The sequence below is a fragment of the Hemiscyllium ocellatum genome, chromosome 7 (assembly GCF_020745735.1).
Source record: "Hemiscyllium ocellatum isolate sHemOce1 chromosome 7, sHemOce1.pat.X.cur, whole genome shotgun sequence".
NCBI classification, from domain to species: domain Eukaryota; kingdom Metazoa; phylum Chordata; class Chondrichthyes; order Orectolobiformes; family Hemiscylliidae; genus Hemiscyllium; species Hemiscyllium ocellatum.
The window spans coordinates 46,001,331-46,017,747 of NC_083407.1; the positions used below are offsets into that span (position 1 = coordinate 46,001,331).

At 38.9% G+C, this 16,417-nt stretch overlaps 1 protein-coding gene across 2 annotated transcripts in view; it reads left to right on the forward strand.

Annotated features, from left to right (window-relative positions):
- LOC132817063 (extended synaptotagmin-3-like) overlaps positions 1 to 16,417 on the forward strand; it is a 138,956-nt gene that overhangs the window by 84,732 nt on the left and 37,807 nt on the right. For both annotated transcript variants that reach the window (XM_060827155.1, XM_060827154.1), the window contains exon 7: positions 847 to 902. In XM_060827155.1, the coding sequence (XP_060683138.1) occupies positions 847 to 902 (56 nt within the window). The remainder of the gene's footprint in view (positions 1 to 846; positions 903 to 16,417) is intronic.

A 16,417-nucleotide genomic window follows, 5' to 3' on the forward strand; every position in this document is an offset into this window, starting at 1 on the left:
AATGTATGGACTGTAAGTAATTTATGAAGGATTGCAAAATAGTGAAAGTTCTCTAATAACTGAGGAAGGGGCCATCAAAGGGAATAATTTGAGTGAGTAAGGCCTGTTGTTCTGAGTCCTGAAATCCTTCATTAACTCCATGGTTTCTATCTGTTCCATCCCTGATTTGCGTTTGAAGGGAAAAATAAAACACTGAAAACATTTGACCACTTGGAAAACAACCCAAAATAAGTAATTCATGATGTCCTTCAGAACCTACCAAATACACAATGCAAATATCTCTAACCTGGCTGATTTCCATAGATGCAGATTTTGATGACAAAAAGGAGGAAGCACAACCTCTGACCTGACACCAGCATCACTAACAAAGACCTGTTGAGTGATCTGACATTAAAGTCTCCAAGTCTTCTATCCCCTTCCAAAAGCTATGGTATATATTCAAAATTCTTTCCATGCAAGATAGTCATACCTTTTTCAAGAATAGAAAGTCAAGGACAGATCAGCATGGGATTGTAGCCACGCAGCATCAACTCATCATGTTTTAAATGAATGAATGTTTCCTACAAAACTTTGCTCCATGTTTCGAGTCAATCAACTTAGCTACTCCGAGCACCATGACTTGTCTGGCTAACTAGACCTTTTGGCATTTTGTAGTTTAATGTCCTACTCGAGAAGCAAACTTGAAATCACCTTTAAAACCACACCATTTTCTTTCATGAAAATATTAATATTCTAGCCTGAAAATGTTTAAAGTGGAAATTGAATATCATTGTACAGAGTAAAAAGTTCCTCTCAACAAACCCATTGCTTGTTTTGCTGCTTCTGATGTTGTTAATTTCTCTTCAGGTTCTGGAAATCAACTGGACAGGGCTGACCAACCTATTGGATATTCCTGGTTTCAAGTTAGTATACCACATTGTCTAAGCTTTTTCATGGATCAGGAAGTGGAAATTGATTCAGAGATTGACATTACAATGAAATAAAAGAGTATTGCATAATTGAGTAATGCTGGGGATATCTTCAACGGTTCATTAACTTCATCCAAACATGGGTGTTTAAAATGTAGCTGTATCCATTATTTTACTGAAATTTTTGACTGAAGGAAAGTATATCTTATCTTTAGATGCACAAGCCTACTTCAGGAAGTGAATCCAACTTCATTACTCCTTGTCCTAAACAAGAAACTTGTAAATTAGGAATTTTTCAATAATTCAATAACAAACTTGGAAGGAATTCCAAAGTAGCAATTAGTTTGTTAAATAGATAACCAACCTCCAAACCCTGTCAATTTCATAATCTGTACAAGATTGGTTTGATGTATCAATGTTAACTGAATTGCATTATTTGTAATTTTCTCCTGCATCCTTGTTCTGTTTAATTTATAAAATGGAGGAAAATGTTGCAAGTAGTAAAACTGTCATGTCACTTCCAGAAATTGTGAAGTTTGTTCGCTCAACCAATCAAAATTAAACAGCTTCCCAATTCTCGACTTCAAAAATATCTACTAATCGAAAGGGTGCCCTACAGTTTGTCATCTCCTTTAATGAGCTGCATAGAGTGCTGTGCCAACATAATCCCTTCCATAAACAAATGTGCATCAGTGTATAATTGGCAGGAGACCGTTTTTTGTTTTTCAAATGTTTCACTCAGCGTGCATGCAACTATCATAATTTATGTTCTTTTATGAAAACACTTTAAAATATGCTTTTGATGGTCATTAATAACTTTTTGTTATCATTTTCTTCTAATATTTAAATGTATTCATTGCCACTCTGAGCCTAGGTAAATGGAATTCAGTTGTTAACACATTCTTTGAACAACAGTAAATCTAATGGTTTTAGTGGTTTTATGATAAGAATGAATGACAAATGAGGCTTTACTTGAGATCAGTATGACACTTCTGGATTAAATCAAAACCACATTATTTAAGATGTGAGATTCAATCTGCAGTGTGTACAGTAAATTTGTATTCTATGTAATCTTCACAAACTTGTTTATGATTTAGCTTTATGTGGTATATAAAGAAAATATTCCCTCAGGTTAGTACTTCAGTATATTTAATTAATCACTGTGGGAGGTATCCCATCCTGATAAGCTGGATACGTGGTGATGAATTCTTCATCTGACCTGCTCATCTAAACACTTGCCGTGTCTTATTGTTTTTCCCATTTTAAATAAATCCATTTAAGTTTGGTATTTTTGTGGTAGGAGAATTGATGCTTCTATCCCTGATGGGATATTAAAAGAACTAGTTTAAAATGGAAGCTCATCCTCCTTAGTAGATATGGAAATGGAGGCAGGATTGCATTTGGAAAAAAGTCCAGGTTGATTTTATTTTTGGAAGTTAGCTGGAGACTAGAATTTTGCTTTGCTTTGGGCTGAATTTTGGTGTTATCTAAACTTAAGATCTGAGATCTTGGAGTACAAGTCCTGCAATAAGTTTTAATTGAATAGTTCCTCCATTTAAGGAGTGAAATTGAGCAACTCTACCAGTGTAAAAAAAACGTGCTCAATTAGAATCAACATTCTACTTATCACCAAGTCTTTATAAAGATTTATGTTTTAATTCCATAGACTTGGTATGCTTACGCAAAGCCTTGTTTGAGCTGTGAACATTACCTGCATTCTGAGAAGAAAGTGAAGCTGAACTTACTTTGTACATTTTGGGTATTATTCCAGTCGTTTGAATAAATAAAGCTTGCCATTACAGTTTACTTGTTTAGATAACTGAAACAAGTCAGATATCTCCAGCACAGTAACTTGAGCTGGAACCCTAAGAAATTGGAGCACATTCTTTTTCATGTGAGTCAGAATTAACTCCAATGGAATACTTCATTTTGCATGTCAGTTAATATTTAGTCCTGGATTGTCATCTTCAAGGCAAGCAGCAGAATCTAGGAAAATTCCTGGCTTTGTGAATCCACCACAGGAGAAAGTGATAGTGAAGTCAGGATCTAGATTGCCAGGGACATGGCTAAGGTTCAAGCTGCAGTCAGGGTGGTCCATCCAGGAAAGCAGTCAAAGCTTCCAACCAGGTGTCAAGGCATGTTGTTCAAAATGTGTACCTCTGCTTCATGGGACTCCATCTCAGGAAAGGCCCTCAGTCTCCTGTACCCACTTACACAGTGCCCAAGTGCCACCCAGGAAGCCTCATATCTGTGAACCTTTTTCGCATGCTGTCTATGCTAGTTCAGCCTCTCAACCTATACCTGTAATGTTCCCCAAATCAAGCTGTGGCACTTCCATGCCCATTGTCTCCCATTCACTGGAGACAATCAATGAGCCTTCTAGTGATAATAGAATATATAAAAACAGAAACATAATTTATAACTTAATATAATTTTTTAAAAAATGATAAAATTTCCTTGTACTACAGGATAATAAAAGTACACCTAGGGCAATCACACTAAATCTCTTCTGTAAGTAGAAACTGCAATGTGTATCATCCAACTATTGCTGAAAGTGCCTTAAGTAAAAGTTTTAACAGATAACAAGGTTACAAGTTTTATGGACTAGGCCAGACCTCCTAAAAACATTTCCAGAAAGTAGCCCAGACCCTAACTTTGCTACTTGTTTTAAGGAGGTTTAAAATGGATATTCCAGGAGTGATGCAACTGGCCCAGCCACACTTAGTTTTAAACAAAACAGAATTTATTGGCAAGATTACCAAATAAAGTACAACCAAAAAAGAACAGAATATAGAATAACATAACCTATCCGGAAACCTAACAATTTATCCCAACTTAATGATGCTGTTCCAAATACTTGCAACAATCCCCATAAATACCCCTTGGCAAAAAAGGTAAAATCAAACAAAGCATCTTACAGGAGAGATGTCCGAGAGAGGGAGGATCAGCATGAACCTGCTTCTTTGGGTCCGGCAGCTTCACAATGACTGCTTGCTAAAACAAAACCAGAGACAAGCTGAGCTGGCAGAACTGGTGAGGTGGTTTCTGGAAGCTCTTTTGGAAGGTTCCTTGTGTCTATTTTAAGGACAGATTAGCTTTCTTTACAAAATCTGAATTTATACCTATCCATTTGTGACAAATACAATTTATAAAAGCTTGTAAAGGGTGAATAATTTATTCTGAAGGCATCGGCAGTTCCGTGAGCACTGCCAACTAGCACAGTGTCTTTTATCTAGCTACAATAGATTTGAGTAACTCAAATGTAAGTTTGGCTAATACATGTTGAGAAAGCAGAGCAACAAAGCAGAAACTGTCTTGCAGTACCCAGTCATTGACAGTTGGGTTGGCTATTTAATGCTATGATCTCATGGCAAGACTTTTTAATACTAATTCCACCAAGTTATTGCAATTGGGGATGTATAGTTAGAGGCATAGACACTGTTCTGTATGACCAGGATCGAGAGTCCTGAAGGTTGTATTGCCTGCCTGAGGCTTGGGTTCAGAATATCTCATCTGGGCTGCAGAGGAGCTTGGAGTGGGAGGGTAAAGATCCAGTGGCGGTGGTCAATGTAGGTGCCAACAGTATAGATACAACTAGGGCAGAGGTTCTGATTAGGGAGTATGAACAGCTATGAGCTAAATTAGAAAGCAGAAGCAGAAAGATGGTAATCTTTGAATTATGACCTGAGCCACAAGCTAATTGGCAAAGGGTCAATAAGATTAAGCAGGTTATTGTGTGGCTAAGAGAGAGGTGTGGGAGAAATGGGTTTGAATTCATGGAACAATTGAACCAGTTCTGGGAAGAAGGGACCTGTTCCGATGGGGCAGTCTTCATCTGAACTGTGCTGGAACCAGCGTCCTAGTGAATCGCATAACTAGGGCTGTAGACAGGGCATTAAACTAAATGTAGAGGATTGGGAAGGGGAGAGGTGTCAGTTAAAAGGGAAATTAGAAAACCCAAATTAAAGGAGCAGGTAAGAGTGCAGAATTCAGGAGAGGTTATTAAAATCTCCAGCACAGACAGAAGTAGGACATGGTGTAGCAATCAAACTTCAAGCACTCTGGACAAACGAATGACATTGAGAAGAGGGACAGTTAATACAGGAGGTTAATACTGAAGGTATTTTATCTGAATGCACACAGTATAAGGAAAAGGTAAATGAGCTTGTATTGCAGATCAAAAATGGCAGGTGTGACATAGTGGGTATCACAGAGATGTGGCTACAACAGGATCAGGACTGGGAGCTGAACATTCAAAGATATACATCCTATCAAAAAGATAGGACGGTGGTCTAAGGGGCTGGGATTGCCTTATTAGTAAGAAATGAAATTTATTTCAGTAGTAAGAAACAAAGTAGGGTCAGATGGTGTAGAATCTGTTAGGTAGAATTGAGGAACCACAAAGGTTAAAAAAAATAGTTATGTACAGGCCTCCAAACAGTAGTCAGGAACTGGGGTGCAACACATTCCAGGAGATACAAAAGATGCGTAGGAAAGGCAAAGTTACAGTGACCATGGGGGATTTCAATATGCAGGTGGACTGGGTTTATCCGGTTGATAGTAGTTTGCAAGAAAATGAATTTGTGCAATGTCTACGAGATGGCTTTTTGGATCAGCTTATGGTGGAGCCCACTAGTAACAGGCAATACTGGATTTAGTGTTGTGCAATGAGGCAAACTTTTTTAAGGGAGCTTAAGGTAAAGAAACCCTCAGGGGACAGTGATCATAATGGGATTAAACTTACTCTGAAATTTGAGAGAGCGAAGATAGAATCAGAGGTAACAGTATTACAGCTGAATAAAGATAACTACAGATGCATGAGGGAAGAGCTGGGAAGAATTGACTGGGTGAGGAGCCTAGCAGGAAAGACAGTGGAACAGCAAAGGCAAGAGTTTCTGGGAGCAATTCAGGAGACACAGCAGAGGTTCATCCCAAGGAAAAAAGCAGGGTATAGGGAGGATGAGGCAACTGTGCCTGACAAGGAAAGTCAGGAATAGCATAAAAAGCAAAAGAGAAAGCACACAATGTAGCAAAGAGCAGTGGGAAACCAGAGGATTGGGAAGCTTACAAAGACCAATAGAGGGCATCAAAAAAAGAAATAAGGAGGGAGAAGATTAAATATAAGGGTAAGCTGGCCAGTAAAGTAAAGCAAGAGTGTAAGCGTTTCTTTAGATATATTAAGGGCAAAAGTGGACATTTGGCTGCTGGAAAATAATGCTTGAGAGATAGTAGTGGGGAATAAGGAAATGGCTGAGGAGCTGAATAATTACTTTGTGTCAGTCTTCGCAGTGGAAGACTTGAGTTAGATCCCAAAAATTCAAGGCAGTGAGGGGGCAGAGCTGAGTATGGTGGCCATCACGAAGGAGAAGGTGCTAGAAAAATTCAATGGACTGAAGATGGATAAATCACCTGGATGGACTACAACCCAGAGTTATAAAGAAGATAGCTGAAGAGACGACAGAGGCATTAGTGATGTTCTTTCTGGAATCGCTAGAATCGGGAAGTGTCTCAGAGGACAGGAAAATCACTATAATGGCACCCCGTTTCAAAAGGGAGTAAGGCAAAAGATAGAAAATTATAGACCGATTAGCCTAACCTCAGTTGAGGGTAAGATCCTGGAATCCATTATGAAGGATGAGATTTCCAAATCCGTGGATGTATAAGGTATAAAGGGCAAAGTCAGCATGGTTTCACTAAGGGGAGGTCATGCCTGACAAATCTGCTAGACTTCTTTGAGGAAGTAACGAGCAGGTTAGACCAAGAGAGCCAATGGATGTTACCTACCTGGACTTCAAGAAGGCCTTTGACAAGGTGCCACACAGGAGGCTACTGAGTAAGCTAAGGGCCCATGGTGTCAGAGGCAAGGTGCTAGCATGGATAGAAGATTGGCTGTCTGGCAAAAAGCAGAGAGTGGAGCTAAAAGGGTCCTTAAGATGGCAGCTGGTGACAAGTGGTGTTGTGACCGCAACTTTTCACTTTATGCATTAACTATCTAGATGAAGGAACTGTGGACATTCTGGCTATGTTTGCAGAATATACAAAGGTAAGTAGATGGATAGGTAGCATTGAGGAGGCAGGATGGCTGCAGAAGAATGTGGACAAGTTAGGAGCATGGACAAAGAAGATGCAGACGGAGTACAATGTGGGAATGTGTGAGGTCATGCACTTTGGTAGGAAGAATAGGGGAATAGATTATTTTCTAAATGGGAAGAAAATTGGGAAGTCTGAAGTGCAAAGAGACTTGGAAGTTCTAGTTCAGAATTCTTTCAAGGTAAACTTGCAGGTTGCTTCAGTAGTTAGGAAAGCAAATGCAGTGATGGCACTTATTTTGAGAAGACTTGAATATAAAAACAATGATGTACTTCTGAGGCTCTATAAGGCTTTGGTCCGATCACATTTGCAATGTTGTATCCCATATCTCAGGAAGGATGTACTGGCCCTGGAGCATTTTCAGAGGAGATTCACGAGAATGGTCCCAGGAATGAAAAGCTTAACATATGAGGAAAGTTTGAGGACTCTGGGTTTATATTCATTGGAGTTTAGAAGGATGAGGTGGGGGGGGGGGGTTATCTAATTGAAATATACAGAATACCTGATAGCCTGGGCAGAGTAGATATTGGGAAGATGTCTCCATTGGTAGGAGAGACTAGGACCCAAGGGCATAGCCTTAGAGTAAAGGGAAGACCCATTAGAATGGAGATAAGGAGAAACTTTTTCAGCCAGAAAATGGTGAATCTGTAGTATTCATTGCCACAGAAGGCTACGGAGGCCAGGTCATTGAGTATATTTAAGACTGAAATAGATAGATTGTTGAGTATCAAGGGTTATGGGGAGAAAGCAGGAAAGTGGAGTTGAGAAACTTATCAGCCATGATTGAATGGCAGACCAGAGTTAATAAGCTGAATGGCCTAATTTCTGCTCCAATGTCTTATGGTCTTCTCTTACTTTGGTGCTTTCCTCCTTCTTAATTTATTATTCCTCTCCCAGTTACTCTGATAAGCTGTACGACATTAAACAAAATATGTAACAGGGTTATTAGAATATGCAAAGTGCTGTGAAATTTGTGAAAGTGCTCTACAGAGTGCGGTGAAATTTGAAACCCTTGCTATTAAAGAAAAACCTATGCAATGTTTTGCTGATAAAATATTCATTAAGTAACTTTGCATTTTCAGCAATATTCTGCAGAGACATCACTGTTTACACTTTAATTTTGTATAAACATCATAATAACATTTAAGGTAATTGGGGAACTCTTTCTTTTATTCCACAATGTATGGCAAGTCCATAAATGAGTTGATATGTATTGGAGGTTTAATGTTTAGTTGTACTTGTAACTTGAGTTAAATGAACTCTAATTCATTAGAAATGTATGCTTTGTCCAGCCACAGACAGCTTGTATCTCAGTGCGGAATTAATGATCAATTACATACTTTGAAAAGCCAAGATCATTTGAATTACAAGCATTAAAATTTCAATTATTATAAACATAATATTTTTATGTATGCTTTCTTTAAATGGGCTGTGCAACTAAGTGAGCTGAAAAATAATAAAGACAATTGTGATGTCAGATTAGTTGTACAGTATTATCTCACTTGTACTACTCTCATGTACCATTGTCAATTTTAAAAACAGGCCTCAGTCACTATTGCACTGTTGGCCAAGAAGCAAGTGACTTTTACCTTCATACATGACTCTAAATATTCTTAATTATACATTTGTTTTCCTTCTTTCTTTTGTTTCAATCATTAATTTATTTTGTCAGGCAACAGATGTTTCTATTTATGACTTTAGTGGAGATGCACGGTTCTTAAAGTGGGAGATTGGGTGGCAGTATAGAATATCAAAATATTGTTATGGACCAGGCCAGACCCCCTCCAAACATTTCGAGAAGGTAGCCCAGAAGCTAACTTCTCAAGTTATTTTTAAGCAGCTGTAAGGTGGATATTACAGGAGTGATGCAGCTGGTCAAACTATTCAGTTTTAAACAAAACAGAATTTGTTTACAGACTATCAAATGAAACACAAGCAAAAGACCTATTATTTGAAAACCTGACCGACACGATATCCATGCTACCTAATAAAGAATTGTTCTGATTTCCTGCAACATCTCATAAACTCATCCCTTAGTAAAAAGATAAATTCAAAGACAGCTTCTTACAGGACAGAGATTGTAGGGAGGATTGGCTGAAACATGGAACCTTTTCCACTGCAGTTGTTTCTCTCAGCCACCAGCTGAATACTAAATCATACTAAAAAAATCCCTGAGCTGGGATAGGTATATCAGGAATTAAAGAATGACTAGATTAAGATTAAGGCCAATCAAGGACCGTACTGGGAGGTTGTCCGTGGAGTCCATGGAGATAGGGGAAGAGCTGAATGAATATTTTCTGGTTTTTCTTTCAATGTGAATATTGGCAATGTTGTCAAGGAGAATACTGAGATACAGGCTAATGAACTAGACGGGATTGAGGCTCACAAGGAGGAGGGGTTAGCGATTCTGGAAAGTGTGAAAATAGATAAGTCCCCTGGGCCAGATGGGATTTATCTCAGGATTCTCTGGTAAGGCAGGGAGGAGATTGCAGAAACTTTGGCTTTGATCTTTATGTCGTCATTGTCTACAGGGATAGTGCCAGAAGACTGGAGGATTGCAAATGTTGTCCCCTTGTTAAAGAAGGGGAGTAGAGACAACTCTAGTGATTATAGACCAGTGAGCCTTACTTCGCTTGTGGAGCTGAAAAGTGTGTTGCTGGAAAAGCGCCGCAGGTCAGGCAGCATCCAAGGAGCAGGAGAATCGACATTTCGGGCATAAGCCCTTCTTCAGGAATCGGTTCTGGATAAAATATTGTAAAAGGTTAAAAAAGAGGGGATTTATTATCATCTAGAAAGGAATAAGTTGATTAGGGATAGTCAACACGGTTTTTTGAAGGGTAGATCATGCCTCAAATCTTATTGAGTTCTTTGAGAAGGTGACCAAATGAGGGCAAAGCGATTGATATGGTGTATATGGATTTCAGTAAAGCATTTGATAAGGTTCCCAAGGTAGGCTATTGCACAAAATATGGAGGCATGGGATTGAGAGTGATGTAGTGGTTTGGATAGCTGAAAGAAGACAAAGGGTGGTGGTTGATGGGAAATGTTCATCCTGGAGTTCAGTTACTAGTGGTGTACCGCAAGCATCTGTTTTGGGACCACTGCTGTTTGTTAGTTTTTTGAATGACCTGGATGAAGTTGTAGAAGGATGGATTAGTAAATTTGCGGTTGACACTAAGGTTGGTAAAGTTGTTGTGCTGAAGGATTTTGCAGGCTACAGAGGGACAGAGATAAGCTGCAGAGCTGGGCTGAGAAATGGCAAATGGAGTTTAATGCAGAAAAGTGTGAGGTTATTCACTTTGGAAGGAGCAACTGGAATAAGGAGTACTAGGCTAATGTTAAGACACTTAGTAATGTAAATGAACAGAGATCTCAGTGACCATGTATATAGGTAGATCTCTGAAAGGTGCCACCCAGGTTGATAAGGTCGTTACGAAGGCATATGGTGTTAGCTTTTTTTTGGTATAGGGGTTGTGTTTCAGAGCCATGAGGCCATATTGCAGCTGTACAAAACTCTGGTGCGGCTGCATTTGGAGTATTGCGTACAGTTCTGGTCACCGCATTATAGGAAGGATGTCAAAACTTTGGAAAGCGTTCAGAGGAGATTTACTAGGATGTTGCCTGGTATGGAGGGAAGGTCTTATGAGGAAAGGCTAAGGATTTGAGCCTGTTTTTGTTGTAGAGAAGAAGGTTGAGAGGTGACTTAATTGAGACATATAATCAGAGGATTAGATAGGATGGACAGTGAGAGCTTCTTTCCTCAGATGGTGATGGCTAGCACGAGGGTTTGTAACTTTAAGTTGAAGGGTGATAGATATAGGACAGATGTCAGAGGTAGTTTCTTTATTCAAAGAGTAGTAAGGGCATGGAATGCCTTTCCTGCAACAGTAATAGACTTGCCAACGTTAAAGGCATTTAAATGGTCATTGGTAAATATATGGATGAAAATGGAATAGTGTAGGATAGATGGGCTTCAGATTGGTTTCACAGGTCGGTGCAACATCGAGGGCTGAAGGGCCTATACTGTGCTGTAACGTCCTATGGGAGAACTAGCTGCTCCCCTTTCATTGTACGACTGTTCTCTGAAAAAAAAACTACCTGAAAGCATTTACATTGCTTGTTGCCTTAGGCAGTATTTGTGAGCTATCATCAAAATGGCCTTCACCCAGACACTCTGCCTTTTCCAACCCACTTTGAAAAAAAACCAAGGACAACATTACTTTGTTAAAGGAACAGCATTGTCACATCACCACTCACTATTTGGCCCATCTTGCTTGTACCAATTCTATTTTCTTGCTATTTTTCCATATATTTTTACTATGTATCTGATTTAATTATTTTTAATTCCACCTTATTATGATGATTGACTTGACATCAATAGTATGTGGTGGCACGGTGGCACAGTGGTTAGCACTGCTGCCTCACAGAGCCAGAGACCCAGGTTCCATTCTCACCTCAGGCAAATGTCTGTGTGGAGTTTGCACATTCTCCCCATGTCTGCGTGGGTTTCCACCGGGCGCTGCAGTTTCCTCCCACAATCCAACAATGTGCATGTTAGGTGAATTGGTCATGCTAAATTGCCCATAGTGTTAGATGAAGGGGTAAATGTAAGGGAATAGGTCTGGGTGGGTTGCTCTTCGGAGAGTCTGTGTGGACTTGTTGGGCTGACGGGCCTGTTTCCACACAGTAAGTAATTTAAATAACCTCTGATGGTGCATTTCACTTTATGATATCTGAATGTATGAATGAAGTATTTCATCTGCCCCATCTGTCCTTGTAGGAATCTTTAAAATTTATTCCCACTTGTTATTAACTGACCAAGGAGTAGAAGTTGTTTTGGCTTTTTACTTACTCCACCTCTTTGAAATTTTGAACACATCTTATTGTTAGATATTTGCCTTTTAATGTTTACTGTTTCACTTTTGTACAATCCTCATGTTCCTCATTTGTCTTCAAAATGTATTTTCTCAATCTGCTATCTTGTTGTATTCTTGGTGACAAAATGCCAACTAATCTGCTTTTGTATCTTTATATAACCCCAGAATTTCACATTGTCTCTTACGATTGTGTTTCTTTGTGACCTGGCTATTTACATATTAAATCATTCTTTGCTTCTACTTTTCAGTAATGATTAGGTTTATACATTTTCTTTCTCTGATGTATTGCTTCATTTAGTTGTTCCCACTGCCCTAGCTTATCCATTTCCAACAGTTTCCTCCCTCTTCCTTATTGCTTTCTATTCACATGACTGAAAATAGAAACATGGGATTTAGGAGCAAATATCTGCCATTCAGCTTTTTGATGATCATCTGCCACGCTATTCAAACTATGATTAATCTGACTGAGTTCCAAGCTCCACTTTTATGTCTTATCCACCTTTCATACATTCATACAGTTATGCCAAAATCATATGTTTACATGGAACAAGAGTGGAGAAGGTCATCGAATATGGCTGTCTAGGACATTTCCCAGAAGCCTTCACTTATTATTTTATTCTACTTTCTATATTTGACCTATCCATACTACTTGCATCTACGCTGCCCGGGATGAAAATTAATAGATCCTGTTACGAGCAGGAGATTCACTCAACTAATTTTCAGGAAGTGAAATGTCTAGGAGATGAAAATGAAAACTTCTCATTTGCTGTCTAACTGTTTGCAAGTTCACTTTCTGAAAATGAGTTACATCAACAACTTTCACATATATACTTTTGTCTCATTTTTATGAGTAGGAGTTTCAGGTTCTGCATAAAATGCACCTTCTCCTCTAACTGGGTATAAAAGACACTTGAGCCTCAGCTTCCATGTGCCCTTCAGCCTTGGGAGGTTAACCTTTTGTAATGCAAGAAAGCTGCCTAAGTCGTTAAAATAGTGATACAAGTTAACTTATTTGACACACAGTATAAACTTCACTTTTTTTTGGCATTTCATCTTTCTTTCCAGTACAAATACTAAATTCCCTACATTCTTGGCCATATTCTTAAAGTTGCATAAGTTAACATGCCAATTACAGATCCATGTTGAATGCCCATTCCTTTCTGTACATTTACTAAGGTTCTCTCGCAATTGTCCTGCCACCAGTAGATGATATATGTCCTTTACGAACTAGAAAAGAACTTCAGGCTTTTCCTTCAGTCTACGTGGATTCAGGCTCTTGCCTTCGAGCTCCATAAGACTGTAAGAAATAGGAGTAGGTTGTTCAAACCCTCGAACCTGCTCTGCCATTCAATAGGGTTACAGCTAATCCATTCCTCGCATCCACCTCTATCCTTTCCCTGTAACCCTTGATTCCAGTACTGATCAAGAATCTATCTGTCTCTCCCTCTTTAAATATACACAAGTATTTAGTCCCCAAAGTTCTCTGACAAAGAGTTCCATAGGCACTCAAAACTGAGAGAAGAAATGCCTCCTCATCTCAGTCTTAAATTGACACCCCTTTTATTCTGAGGCGATGCCATCTGGTACTAGACTCTCCCATGAGGAGAAACAACCTCTCTGCATTTACTCTGTCATACCCCTTAAGAATTCAAAATGTTTCCATCACCTCTCATGAGCCAATTCTCTATCTGTGCCAATATATTACCTCAACACAGTGGGCTCCTATTTAACATTTTGAGTTACCTTGGTGAACACCTTCTGAAGTCCAAATATATTACAACATCTGATTCCACTTTATTCACTCTGGTTGTGACTTTCTCAAAACATTCTAATAAACTAGTCAGGCACAATTTCCCTTTCATGGAGCCATTCTGACTCTGCTTAATTAGGTTATGATTTTCCAATTGTTCTGCTGTTACTTCCTTAATAATTGGTCTCCATACTCTTCCAATAATAAATGTTAGGCTTATGGTTACTCACTTCTTGCTTCCCTCACTGTTCGAATCAGGGTGTCACTTTGCAGTTTTCCAAACCTCTGATACTACTACAGAATCCAATGGTTTTTGATAAAGTAAAACCAATGCATCCATTATCTCTTCAGGTACCACTTTTAGGTTCCTAGGATGCAAGCCGTCAGGACTAGGGGATTTATCTGCCTTTATTCCCATTAGTTTGTCGAATACTACTACTTTACTGATGGTAATGCTCCTTAATTACTCCCTATATTATTTAGAATGAATGGGATGTTTAAAATATCTTCTACCGTAAAGACTGATACAAAATATCTGTTTCAATTCCTCTACCATCTCCTTGTTCCCCGTAACTATCTCCCCAGATTAATTTTCTAAGGGGCCTATGGTTCATATATTTTAAGGAAGCTCTCCTTATCAGTTTTTGTTTCTATTCCTCACTATTTTGCCTTCCTGATTGATTTTCTGACTTTATTATCTTTTTATTCCTCCTTTGCTGGATTAAGAATTTATTCTAGTCTTTGTGGCTATCACTGACATTCACCTCCTTGGATACTTTTTCTTTCAACGCAATACTCACCATACTTCCTTGGTTAGCCATTAGTTTATCTTTCCTTACTAGATTGGATGTTTGCTGAGACTCATGAAATATCATCTTAAATATTTGCCACTGCTTGCTTATTGTCATTCCTGCTAATCTATCTATCCTGTTCACTTTAGCTAACTCTTTCTTCATTTCATTGTAATTCCCTTAATTTAAAGTTTGCACAGTTGTATCTGATCCAAGTTTTTCACTCCGAAACTGAATAATATATTCATCATGTTATGATCACTACTTCCTAGGCGATATTTTACTCTGAGTTAATTTATTATACTTGTCTCATTACCCATTTCCAGATCCAAGAGCCTGCTCCCTCGTTGGCTCAATAACATATTGCTCTGGGAAATGATCTCTAGTGTACTCTATGAATTTGTTGTCATAGCTACCCTTTCCAATTCGATTAACTCAATCAATAAGAAGATTAAATCCACCCATAATTATTGTTCTATTCTTTTCACATGCTCCTATTATATGTTGATTTTTAGCCTTTCCAGCTGAGTGGTACAGTTTAGGGGCACATACACTACTCCTACCAATGTCTTCTTTCCGTGACTTTTTTTTTACTTCCGCCCAAATGAATTCTACATCATCTGATCCCAGATCATCTCTCATAACTTTTCTCCTTTTACTTTGTATTAACAGTGCTAACCCACCACCTTTTCAATCCCTCCCACGTCTCCTGAACGATAAATTCCTAGTTTTGATCTCCTGATAACCATGTTGGTTATGACATATTTATTTATCTCAATTTGCACTGTCAGTTCATCTCCCTTATTCTGAATGCCTTGTGCAAAAAGGTATAAAGCCTTTAAGCTTGTTCTATAATCGAATTTCCCTACACGTCTATGGTTCCTTGGTACAGAATGACATTCACACATTCTGTCCCTTCTCTGTATTTTCGGGTAACAATCAGCCCTGCAATTGTACCTTTTCCTTTACCTTCAGCATTTATAATCATCTATGAAACTGACAACCTCCCCCCCCCCCCCCCCCCCCCCCCCCCCCCCACTATTTAGATTAAAGCCCTATCAACAGCCCTAGTTCTGTGATTCTGCACGAATCTGATCCCCATGTGATTAGGATGGAGCCCCTCCCATTGGAACAGTTCCCTGCTACCCTAGTATTGGTGCCAATATTCTATGAATTCACACCATTTTTTCCCATATCAGTCTTTGAGCCGTGCATCTACCTCTTTAATTTTATGGCCCAGTGCCACTTAGCTCTTGGCTCAACTAGTAATTCAGAGATCTCACTAATCTCCCTCGTTATTTAGTTTTTAATAGCATACATTGCATTAACTTTAAAACAATAGTTTGAATTACCTCCAATTTGATGGGGCGAAAGCTTACTCCAAGTGTTTGCTGTGAAAATGCTGGAAATGATTTGAAGCACTTTGAGTACACAGTGTCAAACATCCCAATGCTTGGTACTAATTGACAACGCCAGTAAGCAAGGCTAAAATATTTGTTATAAGAAATTAAAAATGTATCTTGCAATAAATGATGCTCCAAGGGGCAGCATGATGGTTCAATCGTTAGCACTGCTGCCTCACAGCACAGGGACCTGAGTTCAATTCCGCCCTTGGGTGAATGACTGTGTGGAGTTTGCACATTCTCCCCATGTCTCTGTGGGTTTCCTCCCAAATCCAAAAATGTGCCGATTAGGTGGATTGGCCATTGGAAATGCACAGTTACAGAGATTGTGTGGGATGCTGTTTGGAGGGTCGGTATGGACTTGTTGGGCCAAATGGCCTGTTTATACAATGTAGGGATTCTATGGTGCTGAAGTTGAAGTGAAGCTATTGGTACAAAGTTGAGGTGGCACATGCTTTACTGATTGGTGATAAATACTGCCATCTTCTGATTAAAATGAGAAATGTTCAGACCCTGAGTGAGAATATATTTCATCAAATTCGACAATAATTAGAATTTAATGAAGTATTGCCAATATGGTTTTTGGATCCTTTTCGGA